The following is a 21,771-nucleotide window of genomic DNA, read 5'->3' as shown; positions in this document are numbered from 1 at the left end:
TGATTCCTTGACACACAGTAAATCAAAAATCCATTAGCACTCATGCATATAAAATGAATGGATCAAGTAATAAATGTATGACACGTTTATACTCATCTGATGTATTTATTTAACGGCTGTCTTGCCCCTGAAAATGCACATTTTATCAGGACAAGATTGAGACTGTTTTGCTCAGCTCCTAAAATGGTACATGTGATACTCTGTTCATGCATATATACACTGAATACAGGGGGCTGTGTCTGTTTTAGTTACTGCTTCAGCACAAAGCATCCAGTATGGTGCCTTGCACACAATGACTACCTGACAACAGTGTTAACTGGTACACTGAGGGTTTAACTCTGTCCCAGGAAAGCCTTGCAAACTTGTGGGCAGCTCACCACCTACGTGCTGCTGGCTGCCTCATTTTATAGATAGACTGGTCGAGTCTTTGGTTTCCCACTTCAGGAATGCCAGAGTTAAGAGACTCCTCTGAAACTAGAACCTATACTTCTTTAAAAAAAAAAAAAAAATTTATTTATAGGGGACCAGTGTTGTGGTGCAGCAGGTAAAGGCCACCATCTACAGCGCCAGCATTATATATGGGCACTGGTTTGAGTCCTGGCTGCTCCACTTCCGATCCAGCTCTCTGCTGTGGCCTGCAAAAGCAGTAGAAGATGGCCCAAGTCCTTGGGCCCCTGTACCCGCGAGGGAGACCTGGAAGAAGCTCCTGGCACCTGGCCTAGCTCTGGCCATTACAGCCATCTGGGGAGTGAACCAGAGGATGGGAGACTTCTCTCTCTCCCTCTGCCTCTCTGTAACTCTGCCTTTCAAATAAATAAATAAATCTTTAAGTAAAAAAAGATTTATATATTTGAAAGGCAGAGACCTAGAGGAGAGAGAGAAAGAGATCAATCTTCCATCCAGTGGTTCACTCCCCAAATGGCCAGACCAAAGCCAGGAGCTTCCTCTAGGTCTCTCACTTGCATGGCAGGGGCCTAAGCATTTGAGCCATCTTCTGGTGCTTTCCCAGGCACATTAGCAAGAAGCTGGATCAGAAGTGGAGCAGCCAGGACTCAAACCGGCACCGCAGGCAGGGGCTTAACATTCTTTGCCACAGCACTGGCCCCAAGAACCTACACTCTTAATTAGTGTTGTATTCAGGCTGCCTACATAACTGTCAGTGGACCAAGAGATAGTCTCTGTCACAACTCCTGGGAGATATTTAAATATCCTTATAATCCGGAGTCATCCGGATTGGCAAAGCTGTGCCTGCTGCTGTTGCTATGACCTTCCATCTCACTGATACACATCTCATGATATGAGCAGACTGGCTGTACTTAATCATCCACTCATTCTTTCATTCACTCATTTTTTTTTCAACACTTTTAGTATCTACTCTATGCTATTTATTGTGCCAGCCACTAGGAGGCAGCAGCGAACAGATAAGATCCAGCTTTTCAGAGTTCACAGACCAGTCAGGAAAGGTGGACATCCAACAAAAAATTATAATTGTGAGAAGGTGCTCATGAGCTATGCATAAGGAGCTGTAAAGTCTCAGTATGGATGGAAAATGGTCACAGAATTCTTTTTTTAAGAATTTATGTGGGGGCTGGTGCTGTGGCATAGAGGGTAAAGCTGCCACCTGCAGTGCCAGCATCCCATGTGGGCGCCAGTTCAAGTCCCGGCTGCTCCACTCCTGATCAAGCTCTCTGCTATGGCCTGGGAAAGCAGTGGAAGTCCTTGGGCCCCTGCACCCGCATGGGAAGACCCAGAGGAGGGTTCTGGCTCCTGGCTTCAGATCAGCACAGCTCTGGTCGTTGTGGCCAGTTGGGGAGTGAACCAGCTGATGGAAGACCAATCTCTTTCTCTCTCTCTCTCACTCTCACCCTCTGCCTCTCTGCCTCTTCTCTCTGTGTGTAACTCTATCAAATAAATAAATCTAAAAAAAAAAAAATTATGTGGACATATGCGAATGGTCAGGGCAGGAGTGGGTGATGGGTTTTCCAGGCAGAACAGAACAGCATGCAAATATTTTGATGTGGGAAGCAGTGTTGTACACTTGAGAAGCAGAAAAATGTTTAGTACATGAAAATGTGCTAAAGATTGAGAGCTGACTTATCACAACTGTGAAAGGCCTTGACTGCTTATCCTAAGAATAGTTGTAAGGCTTTGAAGTTTTTTTTTTTTTAATTTTTTATTTATTTATTTGAAAGAGGCAGAGTTACAGACAGAGAGAGGGAAAGACTGAGAGAAAGGTTTCCCATCTGCTGGTTCACTCCTCAAATGGTCGCAACAGCCAGAGCTGGGCTGATCCCAATCCAGGATCCAGGAGCTTCTGGGTCTCCTATGTGGGTGCAGGGGTCAAAGCACGTGGGCCATCTTCCATTGCTTTCCCAGGAACCTGGATTGGAAGTGGAGCAGCTGGGACACAAACCAGTGCTCATATCGGATGCCGGTGCTACAGGAGGGAAGCTTAGCCCACTATGAAACAGCGATGGCCCCTGAAGGGACATGATATGGCTTTTTAAAACATCACTCTCTTAGGAGCTGACATTGTAGAACCCTTAAGAGTGCTGGTCAGCAGTTAAAAAAAAAAAAAAAAAAAAAAAAAGACGAAATCTGGTCATTTGCAACAAAATGGAGGAAGCTGGAAAATACCATGCTGTGTGAAATAAGCCAGCCCCAAAGGGGGGATAAATATCATATGTTCTCCCTGATCTGTGACAACTAACTGAGCACCTAAAAGGAAACCTATAGAAGTGAAACTGACACTATGAGAAACAATGACTTCATCAGCCCTTGTCCTGTCGAGGAACAGCTTACTATTTTATTCTTTTTAGTATTTTCGTTTTCAACTTAATACCATTGTTTGAACTCTTTACTTAACACAGAATTATTCTTAGGTGTTTAAATCCAACTGAAAATTGATCCCTGCTAAAAATAAGAGTGGGCATAAGAAAGGGAGGAGTTGTACAGTTCAGTACATGCTCCTTCGAACTTATCCCTAAGGGTAAAGCTAAAAACTTGCCATGGGACTCCAAATCCCATTAAGTTTGCAGGTACCAATAAAGTGATCAGTTTAAGTTCATAACTGATCATAAAGATAGGATTAAGTGTCAAAGGGATCACAAAAATAAGACCAGTGTCTGCTAATAAATGATCCAACATGGGAAGCAGGATACACAGCAGACTCATAGAATGGCAAATGTCCTAAACAGCACTCTGGCATCAGAATCAGCCCTTAAGGCATTCAGATCTGGCTAAAGAGCTCTTGAGAGTTTCTCGGGCATGGAAAGCCAAGACACTGTGGCAAAAAATGACCTGAATGAAAGATCTGTGAGTGAGATCCCGGTGGGAAGAAAGGGCCATCAAAGAAGGAGGTACCTGGCCGGCGCCGTGGCTCAACAGGCTAATCCTCCACCTTGCGGCGACGGCACACCGGGTTCTAGTCCCGGTTGGGGCTGGATTCTATCCCGGTTGCCCCTTTTCCAGGCCAGCTCTCTGCTATGGCCTGGGAAGGCAGTGGAGGATGGCCCAAGTGCTTGGGCCCTGCACCCACATGGGAGACCAGGAGAAGCACCTGGCTCCTGGCTTCGGATTAGCGCGATGTGCCAGCTGCAGTGGCCATTGGAGGGTGAACCAATGGCAAAAAGGAAGACCTTTCTGTCTGTCTCTCTCTCACTATCCACTCTGCCTGTCAAAAAAAAAAAAGGAGGTACCTTTCTCTGAAGGGAGGAGAGAACTTCCACTTTGATTATAGCCTTGTCTAAATAACGTCAGAGTTTGTGAACTCAAGAGGCAGCTCATGACAAGAGCCTCGGGTGATAACTGATGTCATAAATAAGAGTGTCAATTGTTAAATCAACAACGGGAGTCCTGTGCGCTTGCTCCCCATGCAGGATCTCTGTCCTTATTGTGCTGTACTATAAGAAATAATAGTAAAACTAATCTTCAAACAGTACTTTATACTTTGTGTGTCTGTGTGGGTGCAAACTATTGAAATCATTACTTAGTATAGAGTTGATCTGTATATAAAAGTAAGTAAAAATGAATCTTAGTGAAGAACGGGATGAGAGAGGGAGTAGCAGATGGGATGGTTTGCAGGTGGGAGGGTGGTTATGGGGGGGAAGAACCGCTAAAATCCAAAAGTTGTACTTTCAAAATGTATATTTATTAAATAAAAATTTTCTATAACAAAAAATAAGAGTGCTGGTCAGTCCTTTTCTCTCAATCTTTCTCTGTCATTCTGCCTTTCAAATAACTCTTTAAAAAAAACTGTCCTAGTTAGATTGGACTTCATTGTCATTCTAATTAGACTCTAAGAACCAGAACTGTATCTTTTGTATATATCCCAAGAACTTAGAGTGTATGCAATGTGAAACGCATACTATCAGTATTCATTTCGAGGGAGATGGTGCAAAATGCACCCAGGTGGACCAGCGTAACTCTCGGCACATTAGTCAGTAAGAGATTGGGAAATCAATGAGGAGCAAGAGAGTAACATCCGAGTCAGATTTTATCTGTTATGAAGAACGAAAATGAGAGTGGAGGCTGCAGTACTCAAGCTGGGAGAGGAATCTGATAAGGGCAGAATCCATTCCTGTTTTTTCTCATCTGTATCTGGCACCTCCTTAGGGTCTTGACACACATTCTCATAACATGAAAATCTAACTTCCTGCTCGGGGACTGCATGGCAAACAGAAGACATGAATAAAGCACTGGTGAAAGACATCAAAGCTAGAGTCAGCTGTGAAAGGATGCTCTGAAAAGTGAAAATCTGGGGCCGGCACTGTGGCACAGTAGGTAACCTGTGGCACCAGCATCCCATATAGGCTCTAGCTCGAGTCCCAGCTGTTCCACTTCCAATCCAGCTCCCTGCTAATGCACCTGGAAAAGCAGTGGAGGATGGCCAAGTGCTTGGGTCCCTGCACCCACGTGGGAGACCCAGAAGCAGCTCCTGGCTCCCGGTTTCAGAATGGCCCAGCTCTGGCCGTTGTGGCCATTTGGGCAGTAAGCCAGCAAATGGAAGACCTCTCTTTCTCTCTAACTCTGCCTTTCAAATAAAACAAACAAACCTTTCGAAGAAAAAAAAAGTGAAGATCTAACACTGCTCCTGTGTGTGAGCTGGGAAGACTATTCCCATTTAACAAGGGACAAAGAGTGTAACAAGTCCAACTTTTCCTCCCATCACCAGTATGTTTTAAAGGAGTTTGTGCTCTGTTCAAAGCTAGCATAAACCAGCCACTCACTAGTAACCAGAATCCTTCTAGGAATCAAGCATCCAAAATGACAGTGGTTCAACCACAGTCATGGGTGTTGAAGAACGTTATTTCACAGAGCACAGGAAGACCAATGGTCAGAGTCCCGTGTTACCAGTCTGCACAAGGAAGCCTGAGGACATGGTTTTGTCTGACAATCCACACAGGTGGGTCCAGTAAACTTCAAAACAGGCCATTTCAAATCATCAACAGCCTTGAAATCAGGTGGCCACAAAACCTCAATGCAGGCCCACTAATTTCCTGTTTTAAATACTTTCCATAAAAGTATATTCTCTGTAGAAATTCAAAAATATAAAGTACAAAGAAAATTCTATATCCTACAGCTTCTTTAAAAGAAAAAAGATTTTACTTATTTCAAAGGCAGAGTTACAAAGGGAGGAGAGAGAAGTCTTCCACCTGCTGGTTCACTCCCCAAATGACCACAACAGCTGGAGTGGGCCTGGCCAAAGCCAGGAGACTCTTATAGGTCTCCCAAGTAGATGCAGGGGCCCAAGTACCTGGGCTGTCCTTCTCAGCTTCCCCAGGCACATTAGCAGGGAACTGGATCAGAAGCAAAGCAGCTGGGACTGGAACCAGCATCCATATGTGATGCTTAATCCACTACACTACAGCGCCAGCCCTTCTATAGCTTCTTTCACGATTAGTCTTTGAAATGTGCTTTTGATAAATCCATCAAGATTTTCATTCAGGATATCAAAAAAGTCATCTCATCTTTCTAAGCAGTGTTAACATGATCTTACCTAATGAACAAAATTAACTTTCTAAAATATAAGTATCTGAAACCACTCCTCAGTAGTTTCCCATCACACTTGGGAGTAGAGGCCAAACAGCAGTTGGCCTGGCTTGCACAGTACTCCATGATCTGACATCCGCTGACACTCTCTGGTTTTTACTTTCTATAGATCTCTGCTCCAGCCAAACCAGACTGTGCTATTCCTGAGACCTCACAAGCTAATTCCCACCCAGACGTCCACACCGCTGAAATAACCTTCTCATGCCCCACTCCACTCAGGGCCCCACTCACCCACTGCATCCTCAAAAAGGTTTTCCTTGACACCTCAAATAGTCTCCTCTTCTCAACGACCTGCGTTCATTACCAATTACTTTGTGAACCACTTACCTGCTACCTATATATCGTTTATCTTTTATCACCAGACTCTAAATTTCATGGGAACAGGGCTTGCTTTGTTCACCACCAGGAACACACTAGGTGCTCAATAAATAACTGAATAACTATACGAACAAATTAATTCTAAGACAGATTACTGCTTGTACATCAAAATACAAAGGACATGTAAGCTAATCGTACTTACTGGATTGATCTGCGTAAGTTCTCAGGGGCACTACAGAAACTCCCTGTAGGCCATGAGATATTCGATTGAAATGGCCTCTCTAGAAAAAAAGAAAATGTTTTATTATGTAAAATGCGAACTCAAAACAGAACTCTGAAGGATAACAACAACTTTGGGCAAAGGTGTCAAATACTGATTATTAATATCTTTTTAAATGTCTGATTATTTTTTAAAAAATTATCTATTTGAGAGACAGAGCACCCAAACGCCTGCAACAGCTGTGACTGGGAACTCCAAGCAGGTTTTTCATGCAGGGACCCAACCACCCGAGGCATCACTTGGTGCATCCCTGGTACACATTAGCAGGAAGCTAGAACTGGGAGTGAAACCAGGACTCAAATCCAGACACTGTGACATGGGATATGGGCACCCCAATCCCAATGTTAACTACTAGGTCAAACAAGCACCCCTATTAACGTATCTTCCACCACCACACAGATTTACATAACAATGACTCTCCTCTCTGGCAGTAACAGTTTACACTCTACACAGCCACACTTACCCTTAATTATGAACATTCACCCTATTTAATATAACTCCATATTTAACATAATAAAAATATATTCAACAATAGTAACTTTGATTAAATTTTCAGAAAATATTACTAATTGTCAGTTCCATAAATAAAACTCTGAAAATTCTAATTTAAGTACTTGAATAATCTACTTGATGACAATCCTTCCACTTGTCTAACTCTAATCTACCAGGTACGTATAGTCCAGTCCATATTGAACAATTCATGAAGATACTTCTGAGCCATCAACTAGGAACGGAAAGCTGGACAAGGTATCTTAGGAAAATGCAGTAAGTAATAAGTAATATTACAGCTTTACAAATTCTATCAAAATCACCCCAATTTTGAAATATGGATGGCTACCATTTCCCAAAAGCAGTGATGCACAGAAAAACAAACAGCTCCTGCTGCCATCACAACAGGCACACAGGAGACAGTGACAAAACCTACAGGGAGGTGGTAGGTTCTCTGCTCCAGGACAACTCTTGTCCTGAGGTCAGTGTAGCAACTGGCAGTCCTGAGTTGTAGGCCCCACTCTGCCTCTCCCTTAAAGCGTGACTTCTGGCATGCTCTGTTAGTTATCTTGAAGACTACAGATACCTCATCTTTGAAACAAAAGGACTTCACTGGATACATTAGTTTCCTCTCCTCATCGAGGAGTTCAGCCACCTACAGTCAAACTCAAAAACAGTATACTTATTACATGGAAAACTCCAGAAATAAACTACAGCTGACCCTTGAACAACATGTATTTGAACAGTGCAGGACCACTTATATATGAATTTCTCTTTTTGGGGGAGACTAGCAAAATTTGAAAAACTCAATGAACTGAGTAACCCAGAAACATTTATAAACAAATAAAAAAAAAATTAGGGGGCCAGCATGGCAGCTCAGTGTATTAAGCTGCTACCAATGCCAGCACCCCACATCGGAGCACCTGTTCAAGTCACAGCTGCTCTGCTTCAGATCCAGCTTCCTGCTAATGTGGCTGGAAAAGCAGCGGAAGATGGTCCAGGAACGTAGGACCCTGCCACCCAAGTAGGAGACCAGATGGAAGTTTCCTTCTCGGCTCTTAACTCATCCCCAGCCATTGGCGCTGACTCTGCCTTTCAAATAAACAAATCTTAAAACAAAAAACAAACAAAAAAAAATTAAGGAAAAGCTATGTGATGAACGCTCAGAATATGCATAGAAAAATCCCACTTTCTGGGGCAACTGAGCTCAAGTGTTGCAGCTCCTTAAAACACCAGGTGATGCTGTCTCTCCCTCAGTAGCTCCTCTCTCCAGTAAACCGCATATCACAGTGACAAGTTCTCTCTCGCAACCCTTATTTTTCACTGTATATAACATACAACACATAAAAAATGTACCTACTCGCACCCTGTTAACGTTTGGATCTGGGGGAGGGGGTCAAACCTCGCAGATTTTTCAACTGCACAAGAGGCTGGCACCCGGATTCCTGTGTTGTTCGGGAACCAGCTCTGTTCATCAGTTTTAAATTTCGCCACGCCACTCGACCAGCTGGGCCAGGAATCACCCTTTCGTCCACATTATGCTACCTGCCCATTCGTTCTCCCTTGGTAGGCCTGATGACCGCCTGTCTCAGCGCCACAGGCAAGTCCTATGTTACTGAAAGCAGCCATGGCTCTATTAGCTCTATTAGTGACTGTCGGTAATCGTTTACTGTGCCTAATTTATACATTAAACGTTATCGGAGATATGTATAGAAAAACAAACAAACAAACAAACAACATGGTATAGGGCTGGGGCGAGCCCTGGGGTGGAGGGGGGAGGGTGAGGAGATCCGAGCCATTCAAGCAGTGCCCTCAAGGTTTCCTGCTCACTGCAGACAACCAGGCCACTCCGGAGTCAGCATTACGAAAAGGGCGAGTGCAGGACGCGCCAGGTCCCTGCTCCTCGGGCGGAGACCTATGGGTTACTGTACGCCCCTCGGCCCAGCTATGGGGAATGCTGGCCGCCACCAGCCAGCAGGGGCAGGGACCCTCCGCGGCTGCTCAGCTCCCGCCGCCAGAGAAGGAACCGCCACGTCCGGACCGAGGCCGGGCGGGAGCCGGTGCACAAGAGGTCCGGGTCAGGCCGCCAGCCTCTCCCACTCGCACCAGAGTTAGGCCGCGAACCGGCTCCCGGACGCAGGCCTCTCCGTGCCTCCGGCTCAGCACGACCCCACCTCGGAGGTCCTCACCTTGGCCAAGGAGCAGTACACACGACTCCAGCTCTGCATTTTTCCCCGGTACTTTCCTTTCCTCCAATGCTTTCACCTCCGCTAAGCGCGTCCACGGCTTTTCCAAGGTCTCCCCACCCTGCGCATGCCCAAGCGCGGCTTACGTCATCCCTGGGGAGCAGCGCGATTGGCCCGCGAGGACAAGGCGTTCGGGTCAGGCTCGGCGTCGTAAACTGTCGTAAAGAACGCAGTGCTTTGTGGCGGCGTGGGGTGGGGCGGACCATTTTGGGATGCTGTGGAAATGTGCAGGGTTGTACTGTATCCTTATACTTGGAATATGAAATAGGCGAGTAAACTTACCGTTTCATACAGACTACCAAAGGAAAGGTTGGCAAGCTGGACAAGCTCTTTGATGTACTAGGCATTCTTCGGCACTTGCCACTTCATCCTTACGCTCACTCTGAAGTATTGTCTATCTCCGTTTTCCAGAGAGCTTAAGCAAAACCCTCAGTGTCGCTTAAAGAAGTTTCTAAAGCTCTGAGGTTAAACTCTTTCATCTTTTTTTTTAAGTTTGTGGTTTATTTATTTATTAAGCAGAGAGAGAGAGAGAGATCCTCCATCCACTGGTTCACTCCCCAAATGGCTGCCACGGCCAGAGCTGCGCTGATTGGAAACCAGGAGCCAGGAGCTTCCCCCCGGGTCTCCCATGCGAGTACAGGGGCCCAAGGCCTTGGGCCATCTTCTGCTGCTTTCCCAGGCCATGGCAGAGAGCTGGATCGGAAGTGGAGCAGCCGGGACTTGGGACTTGAACCAGCGCCTATATGGGATGCCAGCGCTCCAGGCAGCCACTTTATCCGCTAAGGCGCAGGCAGCGCGGGCTCCTAACCACTGCTTTAAATTCCCTCCTGTGAAATTAAATGCCATATAAGGCATGGGGCCACAAACTGACATCAACAGTGTCATCCCCCTAAGTAGGCGGAGTGCCGACATGTGCAAAACTCTACCTTCTGTGTCCTCCTTTGGGAAACACCTCCCAGGTAGAACACTTGATGGTGATATGGTGGGTGAGATTTAAGATTTTCATAAGAGGTAATAGATGCAAAAGGGTTGAAAAGGCGTGTCGGAGGTGGAGCATGGAGATCGAAGATCTGATTCTTGCTTTGTGATAACTGTCTTTAATTTGAGTAGAACTGCATTCCACATTCCTTGAAGGCTTACCACCTGGCACCGTGCTGGGCTTTGTGGATGTGAACACTGGGATACATTACTCGCTGCCTATTAATGTTTAATTTTAGGTGAGAAGAGATTAATGATATTAAGTGTCTGTTATAGAGACTCTAGCTGTAACCCAGTACCCATACTAACTTTTTAAAAAGAAAAAAAAATGATTTATTTATTTATTTATTGGGAAGGGGGGGGGGTCTTCCATGCTCTGGTTTACTCCCCAGATGGCCGCAATGCCTGGAGCTGGGCCAATCTGAAGCCAGGAGCCAAGAGCCTCTTCCAGGTCTCCCACACAGGTACAGGGGCCCAAGGACTTGGGCCATCTTCTACAGCTTTCCCAGGCACTAGCTAAGAGTTGGATCAGAGGTGGAGCAGCTGGGACCCAAACCGGCACCCAGATAGGATGCCGGCACTTCAGGCAGCAGCCTTACCCCTTAGGCCACAACGCCCACCCCCCCATACTGCCTTTTTTATACAGTTGTAGAATGTGCAGCAGGACACATAGGTGCCCAGGAGAGCAATGCTTTTTACAAGTTTTCATGCAACTGTATGTGACCATATGACCAAATAATGTTCAATCCTCTTCCTCATTCAATGTGATAAATTACTTCTGATCATCTCTAAAGAAATAACCCCCATCATGGCATCCTCAAAAATACGTCCAAAAATTAGTTCCTACCTCTTCCACCAAAAAGTAATCTGGGGTGGGCATTTGACCCAGTGGTTAGGTTGCTGGTGGGGAAGCCTGCATTCCTTATCAGAGTGCCTGAGTTCAACTCCTCACTCTGCTCCCAGTTCCAGCTTCCTGCTAATACAGGACCTGGGAGGCAGTGTGTAATGACTCAAGCACTACTCTCATGGGGGGTCTGGATTGAGTTCCTGGCTTTTGAGCGGCTTCAGCCTGACCCAGCCCTGACCATTGCAGGCATTTGGGGAAGTAAACTAGCATATAGGAGTGCATGCATGTGTGTGTGTGTGTGTGTATCCCATCCCGAGAGAGAGAGAGAGAGAGAGAGAGAGAGAGAGAGAGAGAGAGAGACTTAATTTCACCTTTCCTTGAATATGGGCCAAGCTTAGCCAAGTGCTTCTTCTAATTAGTAGAATGCAGCAGAAGTAACTTCTCAGGCTAGATCTTAAAAATAAATACAACTTCATCCTGGGTCACTTATATTCTCTCGCTCTCTCTTTCTCTCTCTCTCTTCAACAGACCTTGTAGTGCCCTCGCCATGCTGTCAGGAAGCCAAGCAGCTACGTAGAGAAACCAGGTATAGGTGTCCAAGGGTGTTGTAGTCCCAGCCAACAGCCAGCCAAAAAAACCATCAGATATGTGAGAGAGTGAGTCTTCAGATGACGCTTGCCCTTAACCCAAGCACTGCTCAATTCCCATACTTAGGAACAAAAAAACTTTGTCATTATGTAGCCGCTAGTTTTTAGGGGGTTGTTTGTTACACAGCAATAGCAAACTAGAGTGCTTGTTCCTACCCGACAATCGGCTGTGTTTAGACTTCTTTCTTTCCTACTGTGACTCTTTATTCACATCCTTTCCATGAAGCCATGAAAGCAATCATGTGACTGCTGTTGCTCTTCATCATGTGGGCAGCAGCATTCATGCTGACCGCAGGGATTGCCGTACCACTACCAAAATGGAATGGATTATGCAAAAGTCGTTAACGTATAAGCTTGGCTGCTGTAACTTGTCTTTCCAGAATGAGGACAAGGACTTCACTGTTGTCTCATAAAAATTGCTGGGCCAGGGTGCCATCAGCTGTGTGCTGGGCCAGGGTGTCAGGCTGCTTTTATCTTGTGGTTCTGCCATGCTCAGGGCCTGCTTTGAATCTTTCATTTCAATTTGGCTGTTCTAGTTTCTTCTAGAAAGCCAGTTCCTTCTGGTTACAAGGCCATACTTTGCTGCATGGGGATCTGGGACATATAGTCTGGTCAGGCGAATGCCTAGCAGGAATTATATTAATAACCAGGAGGGGATGAAGAGATATTGAGGGACTGCAAACAGCCTCCCCAACACGGGGAGGGAGAGCTCCTTGTGCTCAGCCCGTGCCACACGTTGGCATCTGGTCTAAGAGTCACCTCTGTATATGCACCAAATCCAACAGTTCTTTTCCTGAATTGTTCTGTGGCTTTTGATCCCTATTGCCTTGTCCCAAACTATAATATTCTCATTTGTAAAGAAATACCTCCATCCTTTCCAGTTCTCATTCATAAAACCCAAAGATTTGACCTAGTAAGAAAAGTCTGGCAGGAATAGGTTTCTTATTGACTGTTTCTCTCCCTGTTCCTCTCCACATCTTCTACAAATCATACCTCTCCTCACCTAAGACAAAGGCCAAAAATCTATAGCAATTAAAGCAGACAATCTTGGGGAGGGGGTTATCAATCATAGAGACTCCATGCCACACATCTTTGTATTCCAGCAAAGGCAACCAAACATTAGACCACCATTATTTTGCTAACTTGGTTTTTCTCACTCAAAACTATCTCATGAAAGAGATTGTTTAGCTTCCCATGTGAATATTAACCTACAACATTAGTTCTAACAGCTCCTTAGTATTTTTGGGTGCATATTAATTATTTCACTATTCCTTGTTGTGATATATTTGGCCATCCTGATGTTTCATCACTATGAACAGCCTGTGGCTAAGTCTTTGTACATGGTTCCTTATTATTTCCTTACAAATAGGTTCCCAAAAGTGGAATTGGTAGATCAAAGAAACAGTGTATTTTAAAGCTTTTAGTTCACTTAATTCTTAACAGTGGTTGCCTTAAATGAGTCAAAGTTCTAACTGGCAATTTCAAATGTGCTTAATTTATTTAAATGAGTTAATGTAAATGAATTACTAGTTGTAAATGCATTAGGTCAAACTGTATTTCAAACATGGCTTTTCAAAACGCTACTTTTGCTATTTTGCTTAAAGGAAGTGTTAAACAAGGTGGTTTTTACTTCCTTAAGTGTTTTTTTTTTTTTTTTTTTTTTTTTTTTTTTTTTTTTTTGCTGCAATTGACATTTGTGACCAGAACATGAGGTTTGCAGTTGGATAGGCCTGGCTAGACTCTCGCTTCTCATTTGGTAAATAACAGTGGAAACTTGTGACTGTTTCTTAATTTCTGTGATGTTCAGTTCTTAAGGATAACATTGGTGCTAGCTCTCATGCCAGGGGTTGTTGTATGCATCCAACATATGATGGATGAGGAGACTTCAAAAAGTTCTTGGAAAATTAAATCAAAAGATTAGTTTATTTTGGTGCAAAAATACTTCAAAATCCATACAATTTTGATGAATTTTCCATTAACTTTCTGAAAATGTCTCATATGCATGGATTTCTGTTTTTTCTTACCAAAATGAATTTAGCTTTTAATCAATTTTCCATGTATTTTTGAAGTACCCTCAAATGTACAAGATCTGAGATACATGGTTTGCATTTAATCAAGGTTAATTCCCCTCTCCTCAGTCCTTTTACGCTCCTAATATACTGAATCTCAAATCCTTTCCAAAGCACAAGAGACTAGTAGGTCCTAGAGGAAAGCCTGCATAATGTTAACATGCCAGCAATTTTTCTTTTAGATCTATTTATTTGAAAGGCAGAGTTACAGAGTGGCAGAGAGAGAGAGAGGGTGGGGGGAGTCTTCCATCCACTGGTTCACTGCCCAGATGACTGCAATGGCCAAAGCTGTGCCAATCCGAAGCCAGGAGCTTCTTCTGACTCTCCCACATGGGTGCAGGGGCCCAAGGACTTGGGCCATCTTCTGCTGATATCCCAGGCCACGGCAGAGAGCTGGATCAGAAGTAGAGCAGCCAGAACTCAAACCAGCACCCTTATGTGATGCTGGCTCTGTAGACGGCAGCTTTACCTGCTATGCCACAGTGCCAGATCCTAACATGCCAGCAATTTAAGTGGTCAGCAAAGCAGCCAGGGTTAAGTGCTCTGTTCAAGACCAAAACACAGGGGCCAGCTCTGTGGTGCAGCAGGCTTAAGCCTCCGCCTGCAGCTCCAGCATCGCATATGGTCACCAGTTCAAGTCCTGGCTGCTACTCTTCCAATTCAGTTCTCTGCTTATGGCCTGGGAAAGCAGTGGAACATGGCCCAAGTCCTTGGGCCCCTGTACCCAAGAGGGAGACCCAGAAGAAGCTCCTGGCTCCTGGCTTTGAATGGGCTCAGCTCCGGTCATTGTGGCCATTTGGGGACCGAACCAGCGGATGAAAGACCTCTCCCTCTCTCTCTCTGCCTCTGCCTCTGCCTCTCTGTAACTCTGCCTTTCAAATAAATAAGTAAAAAAGGATAAAATAGGGTAAAATAACCCCTCTATTTTGAAATAAATCACTTCTGGAGATCTAATGCACAGCATGGTGGCTATAATTAAAGACACTATGTCATACATTTGAGATTTACTAAAAGAATGGACCCCAAGTCCTTTCCACACATATACAATAATTAAATGAGGTGATGGGTGTATTAATTAAGCTGAGTGGCCATTTCACAATGTATGTGGATGGTATATCATCCCATTGTACATCCCAAATATATTCAATCTTTATTCGTCAATTATACCTCAATAAAAAGATACTATTTCTCCGGGGGCAGGGGGAGGGGAATACTCAAAATAAATATTTCTAATAGATGTTGGTTGCTTTGGGAGCTGCACCCTATTGGGACTTTTTTCCCATGCTTGAGGACTGCACTGTGGGACAAGACTAGTAACCACTGCAAGTCCCCTTGGCCACCCCTGGCTGTCCTGGCCACCAGCTTAAGCAGGCAGAGAACCTACATCATGTCAGTCAGACACACTCACTAGGACCTGAGTCAGAAGTGGCACAAGGAGCTGTGACAATTAACAAATTCCCTATGGCAGCAGCAGCAACTCCATTGTCAGCGGCCAGTAGTAGCAATGACCATGTCCTCAGAAACTCCCTGGGAGAAGCTCAGCTGGGGCCCGCTGCTTTGCACACGTTCTCAGCCATCACCCGTCCTGCGGCTAGTAGATAGCTCTCCAAGAAGTCCCTTTCCTGCATCAGTAACCCAGACACAGAGATTGGGACTCCTTCCATTTAGTGAAAAGCTACTACGTACCAGATCCTTTCAATTAAGTTTTTTTTTTTTTTTTTTTTTTTGACAGGCAGAGTGGACAGTGAGAGAGAGACAGAGAGAAAGGTCTTCCTTTTTGCCGTTGGTTCACCCTCCAATGGCCGCCGCGGTAGCGCGCTGCGGCCAGCGCACCGCGCTGATCTGATGGCAGGAGCCAGGTGCTTCTCCTGGTCTCCCATGGGGTGCAGGGCCCAAGGACTTGGGCCATCCTCCACTGCACTCCCTGGCCACAGCAGAGAGCTGGCCTGGAAGAGGGGCTACCGGGACAGGATCGGTGCCCCGACCGGGACTAGAACCCGGTGTGCCGGCGTCGCAAGGCAGAGGATTAGCCTAGTGAGCCGCGGCGCCGGCCTCAATTAAGTATTTTTATAAAATCCCATAACATTGCACTTCAGGTATGATTGTCCACTTTGCAGAAAAGGAAACAGAAGCTCGGAGGAGTTAAATAGCAAACCTAAGGTCAGGCAGTCAAGCTGCAGACTCCAATGCACCTGCTAAAAATTTTTTTATGTGAAAGGCAGGGACAGAGAAAGGGAGAGAGGAAGAGAGAGAGACAGAGAGAGAGAATTAATAGCTTCTAGCCACTAATTATCTCACCAAATGGCTCCCCTGGGGTTGAGCCAAGCCCAAACCAGGCACCTAGAACTCCATCCTTGTCTCAGTTGGGTGCAGGGACCCAAGTAGTTGGGCCATCATCTGTTGCTTTCCTAGGGACATTAGCAGGGAGCTGGACTAGCAGTGGAGCAGCCAGGACTCAAACCAGTGCTCTGATATGGGTGGCAGCTTAACCCACTGCGCCTCAGCACCGACCCCTGGCCCTACTTTCTCCACAATCCAATGTCCCACTTCTTTCTTCCAGACCCAGTACCGATTGGTACCGGGTAAAATCCCCTGGCTCCTTTTCTCTTGTGGTTGAAGGCCTCATCTCAGGGATTGACCCACCCTGATTATTTAACACAAGGTCACTGGGGTCAAATCTCCTTATCTAATACTAGAGGAATCATCCTGAGTGGCTTTCAGAGTGACAGTCATTGACAGACATAGTCCACTTCCTGGGCATTTTGTGATTTTATTGAGGGACTAGCTATACTTCATTTACTAAACATCTTTTCCCCCACCTAGAGAAATTTCATTACTAAAATGATGCTTTACAAACAACAGAAAACTTTGTCTCAAAATTCTCACCTAAGCAGTTGTGTTTGGTTGAGTAGATAGTAACTTGCAGTATTGTTAACAGTATTTGAGGGGCCGGCGCTGTGGCATGGCAGGTGAAACTGCCACCTGCAGTACCAGTATCCCATATGGATGCCGGTTCGAGTCCCTGCTGCCCCACTTCCAATCCAGCTCTTTGCTATGGCCTGGGAAAGCAGTAAAAGATGACCCAAGTGGTTGGGCCCCTGCACCCGCGTGGGAGACCCCGAGGAAGCTCCTGGCTCCTGGCTTCAGATCAGCGTAGCTCTGGCTATTTCGGCCAATTGGGGAGTGAACCAGCGGATGGATGGATCTCTCTCTCTCTCTCTCTCTCTTTCTCTGCCTCTGCCTCTCTGTAACTCTGCCTTTCAAATAAAAAACAAATCTTAAAAAAAAAAAAAAAAAAAAACACCAGTACTTGAGTATATGAATATAAATGGGCTGAGAATAACTTAGAATTAAAGTCCCTGACACAGTTTTCCCAGAAGGGGGCAGTGTTCTCTCACTGAGGTTACCTCCAGAACAGCAGGGAATGGAGGGATTTACCATTAATGCTTCAAATGATTCTAAATACAGAGACACTGGGTCACTGATGTGCCATAATTAATAAGTCAACAATCACCTCGTATTGTTTGTTGAGCACCTACTGGGTATAAAAAATTGTGCAGGACACTGAAGGGGATGTGAAAAGGCTATGCCCAAATGCCCCTGATTTCAGAAAGTTCACGATTTAGTTAAGGCAATCAGGCCTCCACCCAAGTCCTAGACAAGGATTGGACAACACACACACCTGCCCCAGCTGGGCCTTCCATTCACACACACCCCACCCATCCTACTTCCCCAGCCTGCCGAAGCCAAAGGACTCGCTCATCTGCCTCACTCAAGCACTCACCCAAAAGATACTCTCTTAGCGAGACCCACCCCCGACCACTCTGCTCTGCTCTCTCATTCTCCCCAGTCGGGCTTTCATTTTTCTGGATGGCACTTATAACTGTCTCACATGCCACGTAATTACTCTGCTGTGTGGATTTTCTGATGCCACCAGATCCAAGATCCACGAGGGTTAAAATTTCTGCTTTGTTCACTGATACAACCCCCAGTGCCTAGAATAATACATTGCACAGAAAAGGTGCTCAAAACAATGGTTCACTGACAAAAATGAGCAAACAAGGTTAAGTTCTGCAGGGATTCAGAGGTGGAGGGTTAGTCCCAGGCTGGGTACCTGGGGAATCTTATACAGTCGTCTCTTGGAATTTTCAGTGATTGGTTCCAGGACTCCCCACAGATACCAAAATCTGTGGGTGTTAAGTCCCTTATATAAAATGGCGAGTGTTTGCACAGAACCCACACATATACCTCTCGCATGCTTTAAGTCAGCTCCACGTTACTTACCACATCTAAAATAATGTAAATGCTACGTAGCCAGTCCTTGTATTGTACTGTGGGGTGGGGGTGGGGGGAGCTGATGACAAAGGGGAAAAAAGTCAGTTCATCTTCAGTACCGACGTAACTTTCCCAAGTATTTTCCATCTGTAGTTGGTTGAGTCCGCAGAGGTAGGACCCACAGCCCCAGAGGGTTGATGCTGTTTGCAAGGTATAATCCCTCAAATGGGTCTTTCAAAGATAGATAGGAATTTTTTAAAGGGAGAAGAAAAACCAGGCAGACTGTGATTTCTGAAGCACACAGACATCTGCACAAATAGGATTCAAGGACAAAAGTGTAACAGTTTACAGCAGAGTATCAGAATATTGGATAGGCCTTGTCGTCAGTCCTACAGATTCGAATCCCCATTCTATAGTTTCTTCCTTTGTGCCCTTGGAAAAACTTGCTGATGTCTCTAAATTATTCGTTCATCTGTAAAGTGGATAATAATTATACTTACACTGAAGATTGTTAGAAGGATCAGAGAAAGTTTATAAAGGATGCCCCTGGCACACCGTAGGTTCTTAAACGGGAAGGCATTATTATTATTCCCCTGCTGTCATTCTCTGAATCTTATCAAACAGCTTGGTTAAATTCACTTCCAAAATATATTTTGAAGTTTACTTGACCTGAGTCTCTTCAGGCTTTCTGTAGTCAATCGGCCATAAAATGGATTAAGGTGATGGGTGAGTCTTTTAGGAGCTCTGAGAATGAGCAAATGAACAGTATTTTCCAGTTCAGAGAATTCTGTCACAGACACCCTACTGCTGCTTTGCATAGAGACCCTGATGTTGAAATTATTAGTATCATTGCTTCTGATAATGAGGCAGGAAAGAGCTGCTGTAATGAGATTGATTTACTGGTCTAAGCTCCTGAGTGTGACAAGTGATCAAGACAGGATTATATCCAGGATTTCAGATTCCAAGCAGGGCTCTTTTCATGAAATGATTCTCTGCTTCTAACCACTTATAGGGGATTTGAACCAACACAATTATATTGTTGATCTGTTCAATCGGTTGAAAAAAAAAATCCCACTGCCTCTAATTCCGCCTCACTCCCGTCTCAGATAAGAGGAATTGGAGCACTGAAACGTATCTCCCAAGGCCACTGCCTGCCAGCTTATGAAGGATTTCCTCTTCACAGTCTTTGCTCTCACCGAATTTAAACCACTTCAGGTGGAAATGGTACTTACCACAAAAGAAGTTGAAAACACAAACATACTTTATCTCATTCAACATATTTCATTTAGAAATTCATCCTAGCCACTAAGAAACTGAAAAGAAACATTAAAAGCTAATTGACCCAAACACCTAGGAGATACAAATTCATAATATTCATATGAGGAGTTTGTGCTACAACATCCAAGGATCAATAGAGCGTCACGTTATTGATTTAGAATATTGTGGTAGGATGTTAGAAAATCCACCAGGACCCAACTTAACATGACAGGGGATGAAAAGGGACATAGGGCAGGTTTGAAAGGGAACTGGACAGGGCTGGATTTGGAAGAGACTTGATGCAAGAGATAAAGCTACTGCAGGAATGTCAGTATTCCTGCCAGTTTATTAAGCAGGTTCTCCGATACACTCTCAGCAAAGAACATACTCAGCACCCGCCACCAATTGGGCATTTCTTTGATTCTAATCCATGGACTAAGTAGATATTTTCTTCATTTATTTACTAGAGTCAAGAAGAAAGATGCTCAGAGGCAATCTCCGTGACTTCTCCTTTCTGCATCTTTTAGAGAATTCTGAATCTTCCCCCTGCCAACGATGCTACACTTTGTCAAGAAATTTCTGACAAAGTGACCCTTAGCATGTCCAGTTAAACATATTCACATCTAATTTTTTCTAGTGCGGTGTGCACTTGTAATTGTCTTTTGGGAAGACAATTACAATGCTCCTCAAAATGACAATAGGATCAACATGTGGATAGCACTGTACCTTGTGCTATAAAGAATACTTAAAACTTGTTCTTTTTTATTTTAATTTAATAGAAATTTTAAAAACACACAAAATAGAATTGCATTTTGCACCCTCAAATACTTATCACTCAGCTACAACGATTATCAAATCAAGTGTTGCTTCACTTCTCTCATTTAACTTTATTTTGTGGCAAATCCCAATAATCACATCATTTCATCCATAACTAGTTCAATGTGTATCTGGAAAGTGTAAGGTTTTTTTTTTTTTTTTTTAACAGAACATAAATCTCAACTTCTTTTTTTTTTTTTTTTTTTTAATTTTTGACAGGCAGAGTGGACAGTGAGAGAGAGACAGAGAGAAAGGTCTTCCTTTGCCGTTGGTTCACCCTCCAATGGCCGCCACGGCTGGCACGCTGCAGCCAGCGCACCGCGCTGATCCGAAGGCAGGAGCCAGGTGCTTCTCCTGGTCTCCCATGGGGTGCAGGGCCCAAGCACTTGGGCCATCCTCTACTGCACTCCTGGGCCATAGCAGAGAGCTGGCCTGGAAGAGGGGCAACCGGGACAGAATCCGGCGCCCTGACCGGGACTAGAACCCAGTGTACCGGCACCGCCGGCCCAAAACTCAACTTCTTAATACCATTAAATATCTGGTCATTGTCAGACTTTCCAATTAAAACTTGTTATTCTGTTTTTGTTTTTGCTTTTTTTTGTTTTTGAAAGGCAGAGACAGGGACAAGAGACACAGACAGAGGGAGATCTTGCATCCACTGGTTTGCTTCCCCAAATGCTTACAACAGCCAGAATGAGGCCAAGCCAAAGCCATTAGTTGAGAATTCAATCTGGGCCTCCCATGCATGTGCCAGGAAACTATCTGAGCCATCACCTGCTGCCTCTGAAACTGGCATCCGCCCCAAGACTTGCTATTCTTAACAGTAACATTTGGGAGCTGATACTGTGTCCTAATGGGTAAAGCCACCACCTGCAGTGCTGGCATCCCATATGGGTGCCAGTTCGAGTCCTGGCTGCTCCACTTTCAATCCAGCTCTCTGCTATGGCCTGGAAAAGCAGTAGAAGATGGCCCAAACCCTGGGCCCCTGCACCCACTTGGGAGACCCAGAAGAAGCTCCTGGCTCCTGGCTTCAGATCAGCACAGCTCTGGCCATTGCAGCCATCTGGGGAGTGAACCTCGGGTGGAAGACCTCTCTCTCTTTCTCTCTGCCTCTCTTTTTCTCTCTGTGTAACTCTGACTTTCAAATAAATAAATCTTAAAAAACAGTAACATGTACAGTTCTTCAGATATGTCAGGCTTTGGAACAATTTACAAACACTTTGCGATTTAATCCTCACAAAAACGCTAGGAAGAAGGTAACATGATCATCCCATGTTTTACAACAGAAACTTCCTCTTGTCGCTGCCTGCATAAAGTGTAGAAAACCTAAATAGAACAACGACAGTGGTTTACTGATTTACTTGACTAATGAGGTTAAAAGGTTAAGTGTAAAGGAGGAAGATACCCACCTGTCTATAGCAGACAGGAAAAAATATTCTGGTGGGCACAGGGCTGATGATCCATTAGATTTTCCATGGTCTGTAATGAATGAGAATTC

The 21,771-nt window shown here is 44.8% G+C and overlaps 1 protein-coding gene across 1 annotated transcript in view; it reads right to left on the bottom strand.

Annotated features, from left to right (window-relative positions):
- Positions 1–9,464, bottom strand: part of DLD (dihydrolipoamide dehydrogenase) — a 36,747-nt gene extending 27,283 nt beyond the window's left edge. Inside the window, exons 1-2 of the mRNA XM_062176436.1 lie at positions 9,328–9,464; positions 6,572–6,650 (exon numbers count right to left, since the gene is read on the bottom strand). Of these exons, the coding sequence (XP_062032420.1) occupies positions 6,572–6,650; positions 9,328–9,366 (118 nt within the window). The 5' untranslated portion in view covers positions 9,367–9,464. The remainder of the gene's footprint in view (positions 1–6,571; positions 6,651–9,327) is intronic.
- Positions 9,465–21,771: the final 12,307 nt, after the last annotated feature.

Source organism: Lepus europaeus, chromosome 1 (genome assembly GCF_033115175.1).
Source record: "Lepus europaeus isolate LE1 chromosome 1, mLepTim1.pri, whole genome shotgun sequence".
Lineage (NCBI taxonomy): Eukaryota > Metazoa > Chordata > Mammalia > Lagomorpha > Leporidae > Lepus > Lepus europaeus.
The sequence above is the reverse complement of the archived record's forward strand: the minus strand, read 5'-3'. Positions and strand labels throughout refer to the sequence as shown.